The sequence below is a fragment of the Mytilus edulis genome, chromosome 5 (assembly GCF_963676685.1).
Source record: "Mytilus edulis chromosome 5, xbMytEdul2.2, whole genome shotgun sequence".
In the NCBI taxonomy this organism is placed as follows: domain Eukaryota; kingdom Metazoa; phylum Mollusca; class Bivalvia; order Mytilida; family Mytilidae; genus Mytilus; species Mytilus edulis.
In genome coordinates, this window is record NC_092348.1 from 81,436,536 (window position 1) to 81,462,736 (window position 26,201).

Sequence of the window (26,201 nt, forward strand, 5' to 3'; positions counted from 1 at the left end):
TAAGCACGTGGACGTTAAGCAAGCAACAAACAATTAATCATTTGCTAATTATTAATATTTTATTTTCGACCATGCTACGTACGTCTACTAGCTGAATGTCATTGTGGTAAAAATACTGCTATAAATCAACATCTATGTTTATATAGTACAAATATTTATTTGTCAGATACAGCTGTACAAAGGTAAATTTTAATTAGCAGTTGTCATGTTACGATATGTCACAAAGTCGAAAACAGAAAAAATTTAATAAAAAAAACAAAATGGTACCAGAATTTAAAAAGTATCACAATTTTCTTCGATCTTTTTTTGGTTTCATTGATTTCTAGAAAAAAAAAGTGCGAGTGTTAAACCTTTTATCAGATTCCAACTCTTTTCTTCCGAGTTATAATGCTATATATATATTATACAGATTGAATTACTAGTCAATTCCATTGAAGATTAATTATAAACACAAATTTTTATGCAGTGTGTAACCGATTATTTGATAAGAATGACCCGTACTTAATAGATACATCGTTTGGGCTTTATTAACATCAATCGATGTGTCACACACCAAAGCCTATCTATCTTATTTCCAAAATAATCTGGCAAATGTATGATTGTTTTTTATAATTGAGCAGACAAATAATGCATAGGGTATACCTTGAATAGGAACATCTTGTATTATTGATGTACTTTTAAAAATGAGGTAATGATTATGTAATTTCAAAGTAGCAAGGTTTACATGCTTTCTATATCTTGAAGTCATGGCATATTTAGATTTTATACAGCTTTATTGTTTTCAAATAATATAACAGCAAATTACACATAATAAAAGGCCACAGTTTTCAATGGAGTGGTTTTTTTTATATTTGTAAGCAGAATGTATAGTTATAAGTTCGTTTCACATTCCATTCTCTAAAATTAATGCATCCTGCTTAAGCTGTTGTTATCCATATATCGGTTCTATCCTTGCATCATCGGTAATTGTTTTACTGAGTATTGCCGAAAATATAATTAAAACAGCCTACAAAATATAATTAAAACAGCCTACAAAATATGATTAAAACAGTCTACAAAATATGATTAAAACAGCCTACAAAATATAATTAAAACAGCCTACACAATATGATTAAAACAGCCTTCAAAATATAATTAAAACAGCCTACAAAATATGATTAAAACAGCCTATAAAATATGTAGAGTATTAACATTGTGTCATAGATCAAATGTATTCGTTCAGTGTATGTTTAGTTGTGTTTGTTAATATGTTTTTTGTTTTGTCAAGTTAAGCCATTTCAATTGATATTGTATAGTGTTACACTTATATTTCAGGTAAGGGTGAAGATTGGCACCTGTTCAAAACGTTTAAACCCGCTGCATTTGTTTGTACTTTTCCTAAGTCAGGAACCTATTGTTTGTTTGTTTGTTTGTTTGCTGATGTTATTAAAAACTGTTTCCCATTTCTCGTTTATTATATAGATTAGACCGTTGGTTTCCCTGTGTGAATAGTTTAATACTTGTCATTTTGGACACTTAATAGCTTGCTGTTCGGTACGAGCGGATTTTCTTTAACAAATTGTGACTTAGATGGAGAGCTTATACCACATCTTCTTATAAAATTGAGAAAGGAAATGGGGAATGTGTCAAAGCGACAAAAACCCGACCATAGAGCAGACAACAGCCGAAGGTCGAAGACCACCAATGGGTCTTCAATGTAGCGAGAAACTCCCGCACCCGAAGGCGTCCTTCAGCTGGCACCTTAAAAAAATATGTATACTAGTACAGTGATAATGGTCGTCATACTAAACTCTTATATCTATTAAGTAAATTGATGTTTTAATCAAAAATAAATCGTCCTAACATTACAAATCTAATATTCTTATATAACAATTAGCATTCAGAACCAATTATAAATAAAAAGTAAAGTAAAATTTAAATCGGATAGTCAATTATCAAATAACAAGATCAAAAGCTCAAACAAATGGAAAAAAACTGTCATATTCCTGGCCTAGTAAATATGCAGGTATTTTCTTATGTAGACAATGGTGGGCTAAAGCTGGTATTATAGCTAGCGAAACCTCTCACTTGTATGATAGTCGCACACAATTCTATCATATTAACAACAATGTTTGAACAAAACAAACAGGCAAAAATAGGGGTACAGCCGTCATCCTTGTGTTTTAATCTTGAATGAAATTAAAATGAATTAAAAGATTTTTTGATACAAATGACATACACCTGTTCAGAGTTTGAAGCATGTTAATGAATATACATATCGTTGGTTCATGTCTGTCATTTTTGGTGGTTTTAAAAAAAATGTATTGTTAAAACTTATGCCGTTAGGTTTCTCTCTGAATGGTTTTACATTTCGTGGCCTTTTACAGGTGATTATACGGAAGTTTTTTTTATCACTGACATACGGTCAACTGTAATTGCCTTTATCCTGCAATCAGCAAAAAATGTACAAGTAAAGGGTACATACACAATTATTTGCTTTATCGATTCTCATACAAATAAATTCTTCATTTACCCCCAACCCCTTTTTCCACTTTAACATGTTGAGCAAGCGGTAATGTGAATAATTCTGTTTGCATAACCGTTTATTTTGTCGTCCTTTTCGCGGTCCGCGTTTAAACAATGTCGATTTCTTTGAAGTCTGACAATTTTTGGATTCTAATAATTTTGACTTTAAGTGTCGGGTGTAAATTGCAGAATAAAAGGCAATATTTTTACACTGACGAATATGAAATGTATTTTGTACTCGCTATGAAACACCAGAAAAACTCTGCGAGTATCGCCTTTTGTCCTGTTTCTTAAGTTTGTACGTATACATAAATTTAATATTTTCCGACAAGGTACACGATATCCTTATTTTCGAGGCCCTTTATAGCATGTATACGGTATGTGTTTTGTTTATTGATAAAGTCCAAACCGTGCTCTGTACGTTTTCTCATCTTTGTCCTAATATCAATGGTGTAATATGCCATTCCATTTTTTAGCTCACCTGGCCCAAAAGGCCAAGTAAGCTAATCTCATTACTTGGTGTCCGTTGTCCATCGTCTGTCGTCGTCCGTCGTCGTCGTTAACTTTTTACATTTTGAACATCTCCTATAGAACCACTGAATGGGAGTGAACCAAATATGGCATGAATGTTCCTTATGAGGTGCTGTCTAAGTGTTGTTCCTGTGTAGCCGATCCGTCATCCAAGATTGCGCCCATTGGGGAATTTACTTTGACAAAGGACCATATGGGAAATACATACAAATGTCTTTTTTTAGAGAATTACTAAATGGAATGAAACCAAACATAGTATGCATGTTCCTTATGAGGTGCTGACCAAGTGTTATTATTTTGTAGCCGATTCACCATCGAAAATGGTCTCCAGCGGTGGACTTAGTTTAACATAGGACCCAATGGAAAATACATACAAATGTCTTCTTTTATAGAACCACTGAATGGAATGACACCAAATATAGCAGGAATGTTCCTTATGAAGTGCTGATGAAGTGTATCTACTTTGTTGCTGATTTACTTTTCAAGATGGTCACTTGGATTAATGATTAAATTACATGGCCAGTATTAAACCAAATTTATCCTTAAACATTATTTAAGAATCTGGTATGACTTTTGTCTTTTGTTATATGATTTCAAAAACCCAAGTAGAGTCAGGTGAGCGACACAGGCCCTTGAGAGCTTCTAGTTTTTATAACATCCTATATTCCAGGATTCATTCAAGTCAGAAATATGACATTTTTCCATCCGTTTGATGTGTTTGAGCTTTTCATTTTTCCTTTTGATAAGGGACTTTTCGTTTTGAACTTTCCTCAAAGTTCGGTATCAGTGTGATTTTACTTTCTTTTTTTTTTGGCAACTTTTAAATAAACTTGTTACCTGAAAAACAAACATTGATGTAAATCCTAAACCAGCATACAATGGTTTCCCTAACACTTTGTCCCATATGGCATCAAAACAACCCTATAAGGGAAAATAATAATTTATACATTTTGTGGATTTATTGTCATGAAGCAGGCTGAAATTTTAACATTTAGGGACCATCCATTTCACTTGAAAGGGGTACCGGTTATAGTTTTTTGTCTGCGTTATAATTTTTTTTCTCCCCTTGAAGTTTAATGGTCATTCCCTTAGTCATGCATGTATAATTATGTTATATTACCAAATGGAACCTAAAATGAATAGTCAAATGCATAAAAAGTTTCTCATAACTATATGTGAATAAAAATATTTTTTACATCTTCAATAAACTAAATATTTAAAATGGATGTGAAGTTAGCAGTCGGTTCGTTATTCGATATTCGATATTCAATATCCAACCGGCTGCTACCAGTCGGTTAGATATTCAAATTTATTTGAAAATAATAAAAAAAAAAATATTTGATAAAATTAAAAGCATGATTTTAATCGTTCAAAGGAGCGAGAAGATACTCAGGAAATATACATAGAAATAAATACGGAAAGCCCAAGAAACAGATATATATAGGGAAAACCTACCTGAGACCCCCTGTTCTTTCAATGTACATAAAACTGGCGAATTCATAGACTCTGTATATATAAAGATTGTATCAAAAGGATTTCCAAGAATAATGTCATCTTCGATATCTACGGAGGGCTTAGATTGTCACTTTTCAGCTTAAAATTGTCAAAATATTAGGACAAAGGGCACAGGGCAATGGTGATAGCCCCCTGATCTCTCAATCTGCCTAATAGTAAGCAGACAGATAGTTAATAGGTAAATACAAACGAGACTAAACGGAATTTGGGTACACTTCCTGTCTTCTATGTTTACGGAGGGCTCAAAGTGCCAGTTGGATGTTCAAAATATATAGCGAAAACCTACCTGAGACCTGCTTAATGTTAGGCAGATTGAGAGATCAGGGGGCTACCACCATCATACATGACATTATTCTGGGAAATCCTTCTAATACAACCTTTATAAATACAGAGTCTATGATTTATTTAAATTTTATGGACATTGAACGACCAGGAGGGTCTCATATATAGATATAGGAAGATGTGGTGTGAGTGCCAATGAGACAACTCTCCATACAAATAACAATTTAAAAAGTAAACCATTATAGGTTAAAGTACGGCCTTCAACACGGAGCCTTAGCTCACACCGAACAACAAGCCATAAAGGGCCCCAAAATTACTAGTGTAAAACCATTCAAACGGGAAAACACATTTAAGCGGTCTCAGGTAGATTTTCACTATATATTTCTTTTTTGGGCTTTCCATAAAAAAAAATTTACATTCCTAAATGTTTTCTAGAGTTATCGATTTTTCTTTTTGTTTTAAGAAATATCATGTATAAAAGTACATCTTTGAAGTTTTTTTTATTGACAACAATCTATATTACATAAAGACAAATATGCAAGTTAGAAAAGGGTTTATATTCGAGAACAACAAGATTTTACGACAGCTTGAAGGGGTCAAGAAACAATTTTCTACGTATCTTATGAGATCTTAAATATGAAAATCATGATTTTAATGTTATTAGGTATATTTTTTTTTAATGATTTTCAACTTAATTTTGAATATCCAACCGACTGCTAGCAGCTAGTTGGATATTGAATATCGAATATCGGATATCGAAAAACGAACCAGCTGCTAACTTCACATACATATATTTAAAAGTGTCTATTGAAACTTTTCCTTCTTGTTCTGGAACTTTTTTTAAAAAGCTCTTCGAAAAGAATATATTTAATAAATGTTGTAATTGCTCTCTATAAAGTTCTAATAACAGCAAACGTCAACAAAATAGATACTTATTGCGGAAATTCAATTCCAATATAAAGCATCTGTATTTGGTTCTAGCATTACTGATATGTGTTCGATCCTTCTACTAGTATGCGCAGTTACATGTATCCCCATCCTAGTTACCTAGTACTTCGGCACCTGCATGCAAATATAGACATGGTTAGAAAGATTTTTTTTGTTTTAAACGTTTATTTCTATAAATCAAGTGGTGTATATTCCTCATGCATAAATCTGATTCCTTGTACGAGTTTGTCAATCATGTTAGTACCCTTCGGTTACATCAGCTCTTACTTTACGCTTTTTGCCTCGATATTAGATATAATTCGTCGAAACATGCAACTGTTTCGGAAAACATAGCAGAGATAGTGTTATTGGCAATTCCAAATTGGGGTAACAAATTTTTAAAATTTACGTGCAGTGATACAAGTCAGATACTTTGAAGGCCTTGAAAACTTTTATTTTACAGATAAATACTTACAATCAATACAATTTAATTTAAATAAAACATATTTAAATGTTAAAAGATTTTTACTTTTCCCATTACAGACCTGCTCATATATATTCAATCCCTTTTCCGTAGCACATGAAATATCTCCTTCTGTGATCAGAGATTTACAGCATGTGATTGGTGCAGTTATATTTGTTCCATTATCTATTGGAAAACGGTTCCATTGTGGGGCAAAATTATGAAAGTCCTTGTAACTATTTACACCGCAGCATTCAAACTAAAAATAATAAGAGACATTTTGTACTATTTATATATATATATTTGTCAAAATTCACTTGCCAACAATTGTATAGTTTTCGGGGAAAAACAATGAAGAAAAGAAATAACATGTTTAACAGGCAATGTACAAAAAGACTCGTTTTTTCGGGTTTTTATTAGCGACTTTCCGTTTAGGAGTTCAGTTTTTTTTTGTGATTTTACTTTTTAGCATAACTTCCACGTTTCTGGCCGATTCGAAAAATGCAGCCACAGTAATACCAAAACGTTGGTTTATTGAACGAACGGAAGGGCACACAAAATGATTGCAATATGATTCGTACTTTTAAAGTGTTGCTATAGCATTGGTGAAAGTTAAAAGAAGCTTAAAATTAGTGTTGTGTAGATTATCTTTGTTTTCAGTTTTTAAATTATAATAAAAAAAAAACTATAGGTATCTACTTCTATATCAGTTGGTGTCTGGTGGAAACTTGTCCAATTGATTTCCATACTACATATTCATATTCTTTATACTGTTAACTTCTAAAATGTTATTTTCTCTGGTGAAGAGTTGTGTCACTTGCCAATATACCACATTTTCTTATGTTTATATTATTGACGTTTGTCTTAAGTATTTTTCTATCAATAATTTATATTCCCAATATCTTCTTATATCATGTTTACTAGTATTTTACTTTTACTGTTTTTCTTTTAATATTATTACGAGTACGTCCGATCGTTATAAAAACGATGATTTATACGTGTACAATAATATTATTAACGTTGATTCTCATGTGTCAAACACTTCCCTGCTGATTTTTAGTTTGTTTTTATGCTGATCTGCCCTCGGTTGTTAGACATGTTAAATCCCGCCACAATCTGTATTTGCCTCTCCCAAGTGAGGAGCCTGTGACAGTATGGTTTTCATATGTTGCTGTCTGTTTTCCTTAATCACAAATTAAGGACGATTTCATTTTCCTTTTTTTTTTTAAATTGTTTTATATATTGGCATGATTGGGCCTTTTATAACTGGATATACGAACGAGTTTTTGCATATTGTTGAAGGCCGTACTGTCACCTATGGTCACCTTAATCCACATCATTGGATATTTATCGAATTGACAATCATGCCACAATTCATTGTTTTTTTAACAAGACCAACATTAAAATCTCTAATATAGTATTTGATTAAGAGTAAAAAGAAAAAGATAACATTTGTAAAATGTTATGCATCAGAAGCGTTTAAATTTCTGAATCTACCTCAATCACGAACGTTCATAGTCGAATATGTGATGTACATGTATTACAAGCAAAACAGTGAATCTATATGATAAAGAAGGATCTAAAAACATCTTACTATAAGTTGAACTGAATGATTATTTTGGGTAATTAGTATCAGCTGCCAGATGTAAAATGGCGTCTTGCTTTATTCTGGGTTTAGTTTCTTCTTCTTCAGATATCTTTAAAGTTATAAAAGTTTTAAACAGACTGAATGATTTAAACTTGTCTATATAACAGCTTTGATTATTTGGAATATTTACTAATTTTCACATCGTACTATGAACATCAAAATTATTCCTTTTAATCTTAAATCTGTACAGGAAATTTTATCTAGCTCTTAGTGTATAGTTTTATTGTTGATATTCACCCATTATGTACCAAATGTTAGATTAATATGTTTATTTATATTACAGAACTTTCTTGGTATTCCTAATAGGAAGGTTTTGTATACTTAACGACAAACAACATGGATAGGACATATATTAAGGCGTGAAAGAGACAACAACAGCTATGTAGCTCTTCAATGGGCACCTGAAGGGAAAAGAACTAGAGAAAGGAACCAACAAGGATGGACAAGTTGGAACGTAGCCAGATCAGCGGCAAAATATAGAAAAGGGTGGAAAAGCAGCGTGGAGGCCTTATGCGACTTCTGGCGCGGAGAGAACTAAGATTAATAGTCCGGCCGATCGGTGAAAAAATTGCTCAAATAATGAGGAAAGCACCAATTTTTGCATGATGGTACATTTTTGTGTACTGAGCAATATTAGCTATGGACCCACCCTCAAAATTTAATATGGCGGCTTATTTCAAGATGGCTGCCGCACGTTCTAAAATATTTTCCAGTATTGCACAAATCACAGTGGATTTGATGCTGGAATCACAAAAATCAACATATTTGAATGACTTGGTGTTCTTAGCAAGATTTTGTTGTGATCCATCTTTGAAATATAAAATGGCGGCTATTTTCAAAATGGCCGCCTTGAAAAATAAGCAAATATTAATTTTCGAGAATTGACCTGAATATAAGCATTTTATAATGCATAGTGCCACTTAGTATCTATACCAGTTCTGTCCTTTTTTATTTTGCCTTGTTTTTCATTTTATACACAAAGTAGTAGCTTTCACAAAAAGCTGTAGTAGTAGCTTTCATTCAGTAAAGCTGCACTATTTGTTGTTTTGGGTCACACATAAAAGCTGTGATTTTGGATTTATCTGCCATTAAGATACTATTCAGTGTCTATCTTATTTCGGAGTCGCAATATTTTGCAATTTGAGATATTATGCTTTGAATTGAGAATCATTTAAGTACATATCAGTGAAATGGCAGGAATTGGGGACAAAAAGGACAAGAACATTGAAATGGCAGAAATTGAATCATTTGGGGATATTGAGAAACCCACAGCTGAAGACGTTTAACCAGAGAACAGCTGAGAAATGACTATTAAACAATTGTACCAAGAATTTTTAAAAGATGGAAAATCTAATGCTCAAAGAACAGCTGAGATTTAAAACAGAGCAAAGCGCGAATGGTTTTGGTCTTATTATGATTCAAGCTGAACAGAAAGAGGCAATGAACATTTATAACGAACAGATGGGAGCAATATCTCAGCAATTTCAGCAGTCTGAAGACAGGATAGGCCACAAGGCTAGTGGTAATTGCTTGGCGGAATTGATGGTCAAACCAATAAGATATTTAATTTCGTGGTGAGACGGATGAAAAAGCTGACGACAACTGAGGAAGGAGAAACAGTTCAATTTAAAAGTGCATTTGAACAACAGGGTACCTTCCAACAACTGGCATCATGTAAATGAATTAGTGGACAATCGAAATAAAGAAGTTAAAATTCCTGCAATGGACACATCATCTAAGTCAAAATTTGACCTTAGCCAGTACAACGCAAGTTTACCAAAAGTACACAATAAAATCCATGTCTTGGGTCTTTCTCCTCTTGTAGTTCGCATGAACCATCAACCGCGCCAACTCTGTTGAAGGTGTCTTCACCTTAAGTCAAAAGTCCTATGTCAGGGCCCTTGGCCCTGCATGCATGAGACGGGTTGAATTATTCAACAACAATCTCCATACATACTATAAACCTCTAGTGCTAATCAAGGACACCAGCAAAAGGCATATGTGTCTTCTTACGCACACTTACAATCTACTATGAGTCAATAATATTTTGTTCAGAGCAGCACACCATTACATAAACAATTGACTGCAAGTGGATTCTATCAAGTTTATCCAATGCTGAATGCAGTGCCTACTGACGGTATCATCCCTCCTTAGCTCCTGTAGCTCTAACAGGCTTCCCATAACAGCAAGTTGACTCCACTGACCGATCCAGGAAAGGGCAGAGGAAACCAAAAATGTGTGGCAACAGCTCTTCTTCATACTACTCATTGAAGAGAGAATATACCCGATGGCAAGAAATATTGGTGCAAGGGACCGGAGCCGAAGCCCACAGCTCCAAAAATTGCAAAAACTTAATTGAAGAGGATCCTTGAATTGGGAGGCGTTCATTTACCAATTTGAACGAACTGTCGGTAGATGACAATGGGAAAACAGGAAAAATGTGTGTAGGCCCCAGATTGCCAAGCCAATGTTGGCTTTGAGTACGCTCGCAAGGTAAACACAGATGATGATTCCAAGGCCTTAAAACATTCATTTGGAGCAGCGCTTCAGCAAGAAAGATAATTAAACCAGATTGGAACTGAATCATTTGTCCGAGGATGTAATGACAAAGATTCTTCAAGGCATGTATTTATAGAGAGGAACCCAGAAACACTCAACAAGGCTTTAAAAGAATTGAAAACCTCAATAGTAAATATTGGATATATGGATCAAAAAGTGCCAATTATGACCATCGACAAGTCTACTTTGCTGATGGCATAGTATCGCCGACCGATAAAGGGAATATGAACAGTTATTTGGATAATGAGGTGCATAACCTCACACAAATTGTCACAAGACTAGCTGATGTTATGCTTTCAACTAATCAGCATAACCGTGGATTGACCGATCTATATAACCTTGGTTCTTCTGATCAAATAATCATGGAAGATCACCAGTTCAATGGAAGGTCACCTGATCAATAAACAAGTGGAAGATCTCCTGAGCAATATAATCGCGGTAGATCGCCAGATAGAAATACACCCAAGCTTAATACCTATCGATCAGCAACACCCTCACTAAGCTATAGATCATATAGTCCCTAAAGACAACGGTTAGCATCTCCACGGACAAATTCAAGAAATCCCGGTTATTTCAGACAACGGTCACCTTCACAAGGATACGGAGCAAATCAAAGTGCCACCCCATCAATTGAGTCTTTAAACAGCAAAGGGTCGGGCCAGTAGGCAAACGCACGATTCCAAAGTCTATTAACCATGAAACATCACCTCATCATAAAATCGAACAGAGGCCCACGGCTTCGTCCGATATTGTCATCAGACAAATAATTTGAAAGAGCTTAGCAGTACGAGGTACTTAACATGACCAGAATGTGAGCATGATTGTGGACACTGCTGCAATTGTAATATTAGTTAATGAGAAATTATTTCCGGCAGAAAATGGAGATTTGGAGAACGTAACGCTAAGTGGTTTGGGTAAGCAGCTTGTTATTGGGAAGATTATTAAGAACGACTCTCAAAATTAATAGAGTAAACATACACTGGGGTGTGTGCAAAGAGCCATTAACAGACGATGTTATACTTAGGCCAGATATTTTGGACACACTGAGGGCATGATAAACCTGAGTACTCCCACAATAACCATCAACAATAAAGTGATAAATGCGGCATTTGTTAACAGTGGAAACGAGATTTCAACTCAGCAAGTAACCATCACAGTTCCTCCAAACTCAAAAATGACTGTTGCCAGGAGTGCATTTTAGGACCATGCTCGCTGAATAGTTGCGAATTGGTTTCACACGTAATTGGAAAAAGAAATAGTTGTCACTTTACCATTTTGAATGATGACAATCGTCTCATCCGCCTGAAGAAAGGTACACCTATTGATTACATAAAATAATTTGACGATGTAGTGGGTACGGCAGATGAAAACGCGAGAAGTGACGTAAGACGCGGCATTGTAGAGACACGAGACAAATGCCCTCGGCACTTCCTCAAAGTTTAGATGAGTTACCCACTATTCCACCACATGTAACTGACATATATTAACGTTCAATCGACTCATTTCAACCTATTTCATTCCAACCATTAAAACTGAAAGCGTTTAAAGTACAATTACAATAATACGTTACATATTGATTAACATTTTGAATTTCACTATTTGTTTTTGTATATGTAGCCATATTTGCAAATGTATGTGTTATAGAAATAACCAATTTTTTTTTTTATATTTTTAAATTAATTGTTAACAAATTCAACACCATGAAGTCCATTTTTAAAGAATCATTACTTTAATTTCCGAAATTATATAGAATACCTTTAGGACAATCTTGATATTTATACCGTTTTTCCGCCATCTTGAAAATGGCGGCCATATTGGATTTTTCAGAGTGGGTCCATAGCTAAAATCAAAGGGTATATAACCAAGAATTACTATGCAAAGTTTCATGCTTTCCTCATGAAGTGAGCAATTCTGCTCTATATTTGCACCAATCGGCCGGACTATAAGATAAGAACGACAACATTATTTTATTTACCTGTGTAGAATTTGAAAACCGTTTTTTTTTCAAAAGTGAGGATTTTGTATAAATTGTTAAATATTTCACAGTTATATCTTACCATATCTTTGTTTAAACTTGTTTATTTACCTTTGACGTTAAATATTTATCCCTAATAACTTTATTAACTATGTATATGCATTCATGTATCGCATCTCAAATTTATTCGTTCATAGTGTGTTAATTTACGTTTTTTGATTGAGTGAAGCCTTCCAATTGATATTTTATCGTGTGTTTTACTATGTTGTGATGTTATACTATTGTCTCAGTAAAGGGGAGAAGGTTTGGTACCATTCAAACGTTTAATCCCGCTGCAAATGTTTGCACCTGTCCTAAGTCAGGAAACTGATGTACAATAGTTTGTTTATGTAGTTTATACATGTTTCTCGTTTCTCGTATTTTTATATAGATTAGACCGTTGGTTTTCCCGTTTGAATGGTTTTACAATTACAATTGTGGGGCCATTTATAGCTTGTTGTTCGGTGTGAGACAAGGCTCCGTGTTGAAGGCCGTACCTTGACCTATAATGGTTTACTTTTATAAATTGTTATTTGGATGGAGAGTTGTCTCATTGGCACTCATACCACATCTTCCTATATCTATGAACATTGTTTAAAGAAAAGTAAGACTAATATAACTTTTAAATCTTGTTTAAAAAAAGTATCTTTTCTTTTTTCAATATTCTATTAAATCTTTTAAAAAATATTAAAATATTGATAACAAACCTCGTAAATAACAAACATCCACCCCAGGGAAGCAATGTTTTCTCCCTGTATTCCCCGAAAGTCTTCCATCGTTCGTTTGAATAGATCCTTAATTGATCCTTGAATCTAAAATTATAATGTATACATCATGTTTACATAGAATTTCAAAGGGAAAAAATCCACTTTACATCTTGAAATCGTTGATACTAATTATGAAACTTTTTAATCACAAAATTAATGTTATATTGTAAGTGCAATATCCAACTCATCATAATTACTATTATAACTCAGTGTCATTATTATAATGATTTCCATCCGTGTTGCTGCTGTTGTTTTCATTATTAAGATTCTCATTAAAATGTATCATAATATTTTTTATTTCTATATATTTACTCCTTTATTTTTCCTGTATTTTTGCTTTATTCATGCAAAGAAAAAACACTTTACGAATTTAATGCGTAAGAGAGAGACATTGAAGGTTAGTATACTGTATTAATTGAATATTCAAAGTCTAGACACAAAGAGACAAACTAGGGCTTGACACCAATCGGTATCACAATGTGAAAATATGAAGATTGCCAATAACACAACTCTCCACAAGAGACTAAATGACATATACTAACAACTATAGGTGGCTGTACGACCTTAAACAAATAGCAAAAATAAACTCATCAAAGATACCAGGATTGAAATTTGTATTCACGCCAGACGCACGTTTCGTGTCATCAATGACGCTCGAATAAAAAAAAGTTAAAAAGACCAAATAAAGTACGAAGTTGAAGATCTTTGAGGACCAAATAGTCCTAAATGTTTTGCCAAATTCAGCTACGGTAATCTATTCCTGAGGTAGAAAAGCCTTAGAATATCAACAATTCAAAGATTTGTGAACAGTTGATATATAAATATGACCATATCAATGATAATTCATGCCAACACAGAAGTGCTGACTACTGGGCTGATGATACACTCGGGGAATAAAAACTCCACCAATGGCATCGACAAAGTGATTGTAAATAAACTTAATATCATAAATACCAGGACTGACATTTTGTATTTGCGCCAGACACGCGTTTCGTCTTCTAAAGACTAATCAGTGACGCTCGAATAAAAATAAAAAAAGAAAGTTAGAAACTTACAGTACTGGGTGCAGCATACATTAGGATGACTACAATAAGTTCCACTACTAGGAAAACACCAACAGATATGGAATACTACAATATACATAATATTTTACTGCAATAAAATATAGTGTATTTCTATATTTTAATGGTACGATATGTTTTATTGATAAAGTATTTTAGTTTAATATTTTCAATCTGAAACATTTTGAATCAACTAAATTTACAAAATATATATATAGAAATACCTCTGACATATAAAGAGGTTTCCATCACGCCATCACGAGTTGGTTGACCGTTATGGAATAATCGTATCACAAATGATATCGGATATGTTCCTTACGTCGTAACTAAAATCCCCTTCCCTTTCCTGAATGTGACCTACCGAATTAGACTATTTACCGGATTTGTTATCACATAAGCAACACGACGGGTGCCGCATGTGGAGCAGGATCTGCTTACCCTTCCGGAGCACCTGAGATCACCCCTAGTTTTTGGTGGGGTTCGTGTTGTTTATTCTTTAGTTTTCTATGTTGTGTCATGTGTACTATTGTTTTTCTGTTTGTCTTTTTCATTTTAGCCATGGCGTTGTCAGTTTGTTTTAGATTTATGAGTTTGACTGTCCCTTTGGTATCTTTCGTCCCTCTTTCCAACTGGCTAGTAGAAGCTTATTATCAATTACGTATACTTTGTATTAGTTTTGTCCGATTTGCTTATCATTGCCCATACTCGACGAAGGATTTGATTTCGATCTTTCGAGTTTGTTGAAAATTATAAGTTTATATAACAGCATATTGCGTTTCATGCAATGAATCCAGAAAAAAACATTGGGTTCTTTGAATTCCCCAATTGCAGAAACATTGTGTACATTTAAAAGAAACCAAATCATACTATTTATTTCATACCATATTCATGAATGTTTTAACTTTAAAATGTTTACACACACCGAAAAATCCCATTAAATTGCAAAATATATGTGTCTTTAAGTTTGAATTTATTATCTAGTTAAATAGTTATCCAATTCATAGTTTAATTTGGACAGTTTAAAAAAGAAAGTAGCTTCGATTAAAAAAAAATCACATTTACTATTTCGGAGTTGTGCGAGTCTAAGCGTCTTTGTAGCAATCTTTAAACGTCTAATTATAACCTTCTGAAATTTTGCTGCAGGGAAATTGTATTGAATCGTATATAAAAAAAAAATTCGAAGAAGTGGTATGATTGCCAATGAGACAACTCTCCACAAAAGACCAAATGACACATTCTTTTTAAACAACTATAGGTCACCGTACGGCCTTTAACAATGCGTACAGCCGTTTATGTCTACTAAATAATTCATTCTTTTTTTGTAGAAATGTCTATATTCAAACGGCGGGCATATTTTGTGCTCATGGCACAGTTGTTAACTGTTACAGTTAACATTTAGTTTCGAGGAAAGAAGAACAATTTCAAACGGTATTTGAATTTTCACTGTCTGCATAATCATCGTAGCCAACAACAGAAACAGGAAATGGAAATATTTAGGATTATTAACAAGAAATTAATGATTACTATCTAACTTACAACGATCAATAATTTTGACATCTTGAAACATCCTCCACAGCAACCAAAGAAAGATAAAAACAGAATCAGGATTCCACCGACTATCATGCCTGTAGATATCCCAGAGAATAGATCACTCATGTTGAAACTACTGATGCTGTAGTTGGTAAGATATGTTCCTTTTAGTACTGCATTCAAAGCTATTTTAATAGCATTTTCTGCTGCTTTTATAAAACCAACGTCTGAAGGTGATTTTAAGATTACTCCAATGGCTACCATGACTACTCCAATGACCTTCAAAAGATGTATAAAAAACTAAATGTTGGTAATAGAATACAACACAGTTTTGTCTTTTTGAATGTTTGTAATTTTGACCGTTAATTACCGTATAACAATTGAAAAAAAATATTAAGGTATGTTAACACATTTTAATTATATAAATGAGTTGGTTTTGATGTTTTTTTTATATATTAATCTTAGTGATATATGTTTTGACAGAACACGTTTACGGGATAAATTTTTTATAGATTTAGAAATAAATTCTTTAAATAATGATAGCCTCTATCATTTGCCTAGTACATATTGCTATTGGCTGTGTTTTTCTTTTCAAATATAAGATCCAGTTAAATTCAATTAAGTTGCATTTTATAATTAATCCGGTGAAGTTGTACGTACCACGAACATTGAATTGAGCCATACAATAACACATCGACCTGCTTTAGCGATAGACTCTTCACCAATAAAAGACATGTCCTGCAATAACAAAGATTATGTGGCAATGAGGCAAAATTAAGTGAACTTTCATGAATGTTTTGATGTAATGAGATTTTCTTTTTAAGCTATCAGAAAGTGAAAGGCGTTGTAGATTTTAATATGAATAAGACGTATGGACAAGAAGCGCAAACCTTAACTGATGGTTGATTAATAAGAACAGAGAATCCGACTCAATGGATCCGAACAGCCGAAGGCCACCAATGGGTCTTCAATACAGGGAGAAAATCCCGCACCCGGAGTCGCCTTTCAACTGGCCCCTTAACAAAAATGTATACTAGTTCAGTGATAATCATCTAACAAAGAAAACTTTAAATATATATTTTATTAAAACGCATTACAATTGGGAAGCTGACAATTATTATAACGTACTCGCGCTCAAAAATCAACAAGTGGTTACGCAGAAACATACCAATCACTTTTTCCACTAATACATTATACTTGACAAATTTGTTTTTCTATTCATTTTGAGAATAAATATCATATGCTAATGAAATACTACCTTATTCTTCTAGTTCCTAAGCATAGAAAGTTTTGAGAAAAGTGGTAATATAAGGTTGGTATCTCTACTAGTTTTCATGTATTTTCTTTTATCAGAAGTATATATTGGTAGTCCTTTGCATGTTTGCATATTTGCATGGTTTGAACTATTTAAATATGTTTTGTCAAAAAAAAATGCATTGAAGAAATATTGCACAGTTCAAATATCTGCCATCTCTCTCTAAAAAAAATATAGGGATTCGTTTCTAAAAAAAAACGTTTGTCGTGTAGTTTTTATCTAAAACAAAGTAAAAAAAATCTTATTCGGAAATGTTGCTCCACTATCTTTAAACAACCGAACAAAGAGTTACCCTTTGTCCATATATTCGATCCCTACATTGCTTTCTATATCCAAGTCAAAAATGTATTATTCTGCATTTCTTAACTTCATATTCAGTTTTCCAACTGCATCTTTCATCATTAAGGTGTAATACCACCATTGATTTTCCACTATTAGTCTTTGTTAAATTTGCACTTTTCAATGTGCAGAATTTATCTTTGTTTCAAATAAAAAAATGCTTGGCATGATTAAAGTTTTATTCTGTCCAGTACTATAGAAAAAAATTCACATAACATTTCATTGCATATAAGAAAATAACGATCACTGGAAGTTAACCAATCAAATTTCTCCCCTTATTTAATCTGTGTACAAGGTTTAGTAACCATGTAACCTCAAGTTTACAAAATATTCTATAGAAATCCAAAATAAAAAAATAATGGTGCTTTGAAATACCCAAGACATGATTATGACACAGAATTTTTTTACTGCAATAAAATGTAGGATTAATTACCTACAACTGTTAAATTCAAGGGAATTGTTTTTTTTTACCTATTTTCGTATACAACCGGATGTGACGTACCATGATTTAGTGGTATTACACCTTAATAACACTCACACAGCGCCCTGGCATTAAAGTCTTTATAGTGTGAAATTGAAAAAGTTTGTTAATTACTTTTTATTTTGCGTTTCTATAGGTTATATATGCTTTCCGCATTTGATAAATATGAAGGACTTTGAACCGCAATGGTACTCAGAGCCGCGATGGCAACGCTGAAGTGCGATTATGATCACGTTGGAGTGCGATGGTGGCATTGAGACGCTATCTTGTTGTTTGCTACGTCAAACTGCGATTTACTGCATAATCTATATTTTTTTTCTTTTCCATGTTTACATGCCAATATAGAAAAAAAATTGTTAAAAGAAGATTCACATTCACACAGATATAACCTGTTTAATTTGAAACAGTAATATTATATAGTCATTGTATGCTATTTTTATCTATAGATAACGTTGTGGTGGACTTAATAAATAGCTTATAGAAGTTACATGCGAAGGTCTTTTTTTTTTTCTCTTTCAAACAAGTGCGAAACGTGGAAAGTTTTTTTAAATGCAAATAATATTTCATTATTCAGAACAGAACAAAAAAAGAGCAAATTATCTACACAGTACGGCTGTTGTGAATGTGAACAAGAAATGTTAGTGATCACCAGGTAGATGGTTTCTACGTCAAATGGCTAAATTATTGAATGTTAAGTTTTTTTATATTCCAACTAATTGAAAATTTAAACGCCATAATAATTCTTCATCTGTAGATTTAAAAATAGTAATCAGACCATCCCAAATCAGCGAGAGGACCATCGCACTCCTGAGCAGATTATAGCATTTTGGCGTGACCATCGCACAAATCAAAATGCCTTATCTATAACAAAACAATTTACGAAAAAAAATCACATTTTAGACATGAACCAACAACAACTACTGAATTACAGTCTGTTTGTCTTTTTTCCTTTTTAGCCATGGCGTTGTCAGTTTATTTTCAATCTATGAGTTTGGCTGTCCCTCTGGTATTTTCCACATCTCTTTCACATGGGATATTTTCATAAAGAATGTGACGAAGTTAATTATAGATGTTTATAATACAGTCTTGGTAGATTTAGTAACTTTCCAATAGTTAAAGAAAAACCAAATAAAGGCAACAGTAGTTCATTGATGTTAAAATCTCTTGAATCGATTAAAATCTGATTACCCTTCCGGAGCACCTGAGATAATTCCTAGTTTTTGGTTGCTTAGTCTCTAGTTTCTATGTTTTTCTTCTTTTCTATTATTTGTCTGTTTGTCTTATTATTTTTAGTAATGGCGTTGTCAGTTTATTTTCAATCTATGAGTTTGACTGTCCCTCTTGTATCTTTCGTCCCTCTTTTAAAAAGGTAAAATTAACTTAGTAAATGATACTCCTTGAGATTAGTTTTTATAAATATATTACACTCACGGTAATGGAGATTTGATAGAAATGTTTAAAAAAAAAAAAAAAAAAAAAAAAAAAAAAAAAAAACACCTGTAAAGAAGGCGTTCTTGGAAAATATCATTGATTCTATGTATTGGCATTTACGACATACCTTTGATGGTATAAAACGTTTATGTTGCTTTCATGTACATCAATTTGATGTTTCTCAACCATTAAAAAAATCCAATCAATTAATTCTGATACTTTTCTGTATGACATTGATTTTCATTTTGAAATGATACATAAAAAATAAATAAATAAAAAACTCGAAAGAAAAATCAAATTGGAAAGTCCCTTAACAAATGGCAAAATCAATATCTCAAACACATCAAACAAATAGAAACGCAAAGTTAAAATGAAGTAGAAGTTTGTTAAAAAAAAAGATGTCAGTTCGGAGGTACTGACTACCTAGCTGATTTTACTCTTGGACAAATGTTTTTCAATGGAGTCTCTTAATAGTTTGACCCTGAAAATACCCTACATGTCCACACTCTTACACATTTGATTATTGTTTAAATGTTTGAAAGTAGACAAAAACTCAATCTAAATTTCAATTTTTATCAAAACTAAATTAAACTCAGAGTAAAAGTTTAGAAATCAGTTGTATCAAAGTTTCAACTTTTTAACGTATAACATTTTAATTTTTGACCCTTTTCCTCGTTTTAACCCCGTCAGTTCTGTCAAATTTTAATGTAGAATTCGACATCATACAAACGATTGATTGATTGATTGTTGGTGTTTTGACGCCACTTTTACGCGCCACATTTTGGCTATTTCTAGGCGGCTAGTTTTTATTGGTGGAGGAAGCTGGAGTGCCCGGAGAAAACAGCAAGGCCGGTAAAAAAAACTCGTTATTATTCATCGCCTACTATGTGTTCGATGTTATATAATAGGCTGGCCCTATGAGTTTGAATTGTCAATTTTGAATATACCCTCTCTCATAAGGACTGTTATTGTATATTGTTTTGGTTTTCACCAAAACTACATGTGCCGTTGCATTTAAACAGTCGAAATACTGTGGATTAAGTGATACAGATACAATGCATTATCGTTGATTCTTGAAAAAGAAACCATGAGCCACGTATGCAAGTTTAGGTGAATTGAAGAAATAGATTACCTTAGCCGTATTTGGCACAACTTTTTGAAATTTTGGATCCTCAATGCTCTTCAACTTTTTACTTGTTTGGCTTTATAAATATTTTGATATGAGCGTCACTGATGAGTCTTATGTAGACGAAATGCGCGTCTGGCGTACTAAATTATAATCCTGGTACCTTTGCCTTTCTGTGGATAATCCAAAAGCCACCAGAAAATGTATTCCTTGATGCACATTGCAAACTGATGTTTACCTAGACCTCAATTACAATTGGTATCACACGAACTTTATTGAATCTTCAGTATATAATGTCCACTTAAAACCGACAAAATTTTTATAAAAATTATTTCAAGCCAACACACACAAGATTGGACATCTCAATTTCTTTTTCACACATATCAACCAACCCTAATTGTCAAAAGTAAATTGTAAATTTTCGCGAAGAAAGTAATAACTATATTATGATCTTCATTTTAAACCGGATTTTTGTGACAAAAATGTCGGTTATTGATTTGGGAATGTACGGCGGACGGCCGGGCGGTCGGTCGGTCGGTCGGTCGGTCGGGCGGCAATCAAATGTTGTCCGTGCATTAACTCATGAACCGTTCGACAAAAGCTTTTAAAATTTTAATATGTTGTTACTGACAACTAAATGAAGGTCAAATTCAATAATGGCGAATTTGACTTTTACCGTTCAGGAGTTATGGTTCTTGAAAGATTGAAAAATTGAGTTTTCAGTCGTGTCCGTGCATTTACGCATGAACTGTTCTACCGAAGCTTTCTCCCAAATTTTAATATGTTGTTACTGATGACAAAATGGAGGTCAAGTTCAATAATGACGATTTTGACTTTTACCGTTCAGGAGTTATGGTTCTTGAAAGATTGAAAAATGGTGTTTCAAGTCGTGTCCGTGTATTTTCTTATGAACCATTCAACCAAAGCTTTTCAAATTTTAATATGTTGTTACTGATGACAAAATAGAGGTCAAGTTTAATAATGACGATTTTGACTTTTACCGTTCAGGAGTTATGGTTCTTGAAAGATCGTAAAATGGCGTTTCCAGTCGTGTCCGTGCATTTACGCATGAACTGTTCTACCAAAGCTTTTTCCCAAATTTTAATATGTTGTTACTGATGACAAAATGGAGGTCAAGTTCAATAATGACGATTTTGACTTTTACCGTTCAGGAGTTCTGGTTCTTGAAAGATTGAAAAATGGTGTTTCCAGTCGTGTCCGTGCATTTTCTCATGAATCATTCAACCAAAGCTTTTCAAATTTTAATATGTTGTTACTGATGACAAAATGGAGGTCAAGTTTAATAATGACGATTTTGACTTTTACCGTTCAGGAGTTATGGTTCTTGAAAGATCGTAAAATGGCGTTTCCAGTCGTGTCCGTGCATTTACGCGTGAACCATTCAACCAAAGCTTTTCAAATTTTAATATGTTGTTACTGATGACAAAATGGAGGTCAAGTTCAATACTGACGATTTTGACTTTTACCGTTCAGGAGTTATGGTTCTTGAAAGATTGAAAATGGTGTTTCCAGTCGTGTCCGTGCATTTTCTCATGAACCATTCAACCAAAGCTATTCAAATTTTAATATGTTGTTACTGATGACAAAATAGAGGTCAAGTTCAATAATGACGATTTTGACTTTTACCGTTCAGGAGTTATGGTTCTTGAAAGATCGTAAAATGGCGTTTCCAGTCGTGTCCGTGCATTTACGCGTGAACCATTCAACCAAAGCTTTTCAAATTTTAATATGTTGTTACTGATGACAAAATGGAGGTCAACTTCAATAATGACGATTTTGACTTTTACCGTTCAGGAGTTATGGTTCTTGAAAGATCGTAAAATGGTGTTTCCATTCACATTGTTGCATTTACTCACGAACCATTCAAATTTAGCTTTTTAAATTTTAATATGTTGATACTTATGACAAAATGGAGGTCAAATTTGATATTGACGATTTTCACTTCCACCAATCATCAGTAATGGTTCTTGTGATATTGCCAGGTCACAAATAAATGTTTATAAATCCGGTTTGCTGTCGTTTTGACAGCCTCTTGTAATTGTTTGTTGAAGTTTTCCCGATATGTGTGATGACTATTCAAAATGAAAACAATTGTCGCTTCGAAGTACTCAAAACGGTATATTTTCTTAAAGCTCAGTTCAATTTGACTCATTTATACTACATTTTCCCCCCTGAAAAGCCAAGATTACGGCAATGAAATAGATCACCAACAATATTTACGGCAACTGGACAAATTATTGAATGTTTGTTAGTTATAGATACTAACTAACAAAAACAGAAAACTCCATAAAAATTGTACGTATGTAGATTTCAAATTAGTAATCGGACCATCGCACATCAGCGAGAGGACCGTTGTATTCCGGAGCAGACCATTGCATTTCAGCATAATTTTTGCACAATTAAAATGTCCTAATTTAAAACAAACAATTTACGAAAAGGTCAACAACCCCCGAATAGCAGGTTTACTTAAGACAGAGAAAAAAGAATGTGTCGTGGTGTTAAAAAATCCATGACGTCACAATAACAAAATTCAGAAGAAAACAAGAAAATTTAACGTCACAAACAAATTTCGACTAATCATTTGCCGAGAACAGATTTTTCACTAGTGAGGAGAAATAATTTTCTAACACTGGTCAAAAATTGTGAAAATAGCAAAAATAAATAGACAAAGATAAGTTGTTTAAAATATATTTTGCTCCAGGTAATGGTAGTTCAGTTTTTTTAATCACACGCAGAGAAGGCGTTCTTGGTAAAAAAAAGAAATCAATGACTTTTTTTTCTTGACATTAACGACTGATGGTGTAAAACGTTTATGTTGCTTTCATATACATTGATTTGATGTTTTCTAACATTTAAAAAAAATTCTGATACTTTTCTGTATGACATTGATTTTCATTTTGAAATGTTACCTAAATACCAAACTCGAAGAAAAATCAAATTAAAAAGTCCCTTATCAAATGGCAAAATCAAAATCTCAAACACATCAAACAAATGGAAACGCAAATTTAAAATGAAGTAGAAGCTCGTTAAAAAAGATGTCAGTTCGGAGATATTTACTACCTAGCTGATTATATCCTTGGACAATTTTTTTGATTATGGAGTCTGTGAACACTTTGACCCTGCTAATGTCCCCACACTTTGATTATTGGTTAAATGTTTGCAAGTATACACAAAAAATCCATCTAAATTCTTATTTTTATCAAAACTAAATTAAACTCAGACTAAAGGTTTAACGATCAATTGTGTCAAAGTCTCAACATTTGAACGTATAATATTTTAATTTTTGACCCTTTTCCTCGTTTTAACCCCGTCAGTTCTGTCAAATTTTAATGTAGAATTCGACATCATACAAACGATTGATTGATTGATTGTTGATGTTTTGACGCCACTTTTACGCGCCACATTTGGGCTATTTCTAGGCGGCTAATTTTTTTTGTGGAGGAAGCTGGAGTGCCCGGAGAAAACAGCAAGGCCGGTAAAAAAAACTCGTTACGGTAGTCAATTGTTCATCGCCTACTATGTGTTTGATGTAATATAATAGGCTGGCCCTATGAGTTTGAATTGTCAATTTTGAATATACCCCCTCCCCTAAGGACTGTTATTGTATATTGTTTTGGTTTTCACCAAAACTACATGTGCCGTTGCATTTAAACAATTCGAATACTGTTGACTAATTAATTTTCATGTAATCAAATTTTGGTGGATTGAAGAATTATTGCTTTTCTGTTGATATTTCAATAGCCACTAGAAAAAAATATTCTTCGTTGTACATTTCATTTCCAGATTTTTCTACGCACTAGACGTCAATATAAATTGGAATCAACTGAATTATAATGAATCTAACACTCCCTTAAAACTGACAAAATTATAAAAAAAAACACTGAAAGCCAACACACATAGGTTTAGACATCTCAATTTCTTTTTCACACATATCAACCAACCCTTATTGTTTAAAGTGAATTGCACTTTTCGCCATTTAACACTGAAGAAAGTAAAAACTATATCATGATCTGGATTTTAATTGTTTGTTGAAGTTTCCAATATGTGTGATAATTATTCTAAAGAAAGCATATTTTCCGGAAGCTCCGTACAATTTGAATCATCTATACTACATCCTCCCTGAAAAGCCAAGGTTACGGGAATGAAATAGATCACCAAGAACATTTACGGCAACTGAAGAAATTATTGAATGTTTGGTATGTATGTCGTGTACATGTTATTATTTTGTACAGGTCATTGCTTGTACAAACATTTTATACAAGTAATTACTTGTATGAAGCCATCATACAAGTTATTACGTGTACAAATACAATTGTACAAGTAATTACTAGTACAATTGTTACCGAGAAAAAGACAATGACTTGTATATTTGGTGTTCTAAAGAAATCGTTTCACTTTAAACAAATAATTTATTACTTAGACATAAAGGTATAAACTTTTAACATGTGTGTACTTTTAGAATAACAAATATATAAGCAAAACTTAAAAAAAACAAGTCAAAACCTAAGTTTGAAGATGGAAAACAGTGTAGAAAAAAAATAACAAGAAATAATATACTCTTATAATTCGCTTTCACACACGTAAGATAGTAAATATGTCATGCTTCCTTGTCTCGTGCAAGCAAATAGATTATTTGATCTTTTAGGTTTAACCTTTAATTCCCTTATATGATATTACAAATGCAACTTTTTATCATGATTTATTTTTGAAAATAAATTGTAGAAGGGTTTTATTTTACGACTTTGTCACTTTGCACCCATAGTCAGTTTTAAAGTGGCAACAGCTGTTACGCTAACTTTGCTGAATGTCTCCTGCTAGGTTATGGTGTTACTCTGCGTTCGTCGAGTGACTGAAATCTTCTTACATTTCAAAAATAATACTAATATAAAAAAAGAAGGTGTGATATCAATTCTCTGCAAGAGCCCAAATGACATAAAATTTAAAAACTATAGATCCTCACATGACCTTCAACAATGAGCAAAGCTCATACCGCATAATCAGCTTTAAAAGCCCCGAAATGGCTAACGTAAAACTATTCAAACGGGAAAACTAACAGCCTTATTTATGTACAAAAATGAATGACTTGGGAAAGGCACATACATAATGTGGCGTGGTGAAACATGTTAGCAGGATCCCAACCCTCCCCTTTCCTGGGACAGTGGTGTAACATTACAACATAAGAACGAACTATGAAAATCAGTTGAAAAAGGCATTACTCATCAAATGGATACAATCAGAAATACTACACAGAGTGGACGTGGCCGGGTACTTGTATATCCAATACAACAACAAAAAAAAAAAAAAACACCGAAGTACAGAGTACATATTTGAAAATAAAAGAAAAGAAAAACAAACACAATATAGATTTCGAAAATACATACGCTCTATGATTAGAAATGTTTAAGAAATAAATAAATAAATAAATACGAGATTACAGTAAAAGAAAAATAATACCGGACAATTGACAAAACAATCCCAAACTTACCAACTCAAAGAAAGTAGTTTTTCAATGAAACATGTTGTTTAAAGCAAAAGTAGAAGTACATACAACTCAAATATATATTGTGTTGCACAAGTTATTATCTTTTTCTCAACAAAAATTGTACAAGTAATTACTGTTACAATTGTATTTGTACAGAAAATGACTTGTATGAAGGCATCATACAAGTAATTACTCATAACGTTT

At 33.0% G+C, this 26,201-nt stretch overlaps 1 protein-coding gene across 1 annotated transcript; it reads right to left on the reverse strand.

The window, feature by feature from the left end:
- Nucleotides 1–823: 823 nt before the first annotated feature.
- LOC139522542 (CD63 antigen-like) lies at nt 824–16,072 on the reverse strand. The gene is made up of 6 exons (XM_071316014.1): nt 15,809–16,072; nt 14,267–14,341; nt 13,152–13,256; nt 6,306–6,482; nt 3,874–3,957; nt 824–1,006 (listed from the first exon to the last, which is right to left on the reverse strand). Exons 1-6 carry the CDS (start codon nt 16,064–16,066, stop codon nt 929–931), a joined length of 777 nt encoding a protein of 258 aa, XP_071172115.1. The 5' UTR covers nt 16,067–16,072; the 3' UTR covers nt 824–928.
- Between the last annotated feature and the right edge of the window lie 10,129 nt (nt 16,073–26,201).

Coding starts and splice junctions, on each gene's coding strand:
- LOC139522542 (XM_071316014.1), bottom strand. CDS start 16,066: ATGGTAGCCATTGGAGTAATCTTAAAATCACCTTCAGACGTTGGTTTT. Junction 3,958..6,305: donor GATTGAATATATATGAGCAG/GTCTGTAATGGG, acceptor TTTCCCTTATAG/GGTTGTTTTGATGCCATATG. Junction 1,007..3,873: donor CATCAATGTTTGTTTTTCAG/GTAACAAGTTTA, acceptor TATATTTTGTAG/GCTGTTTTAATTATATTTTC.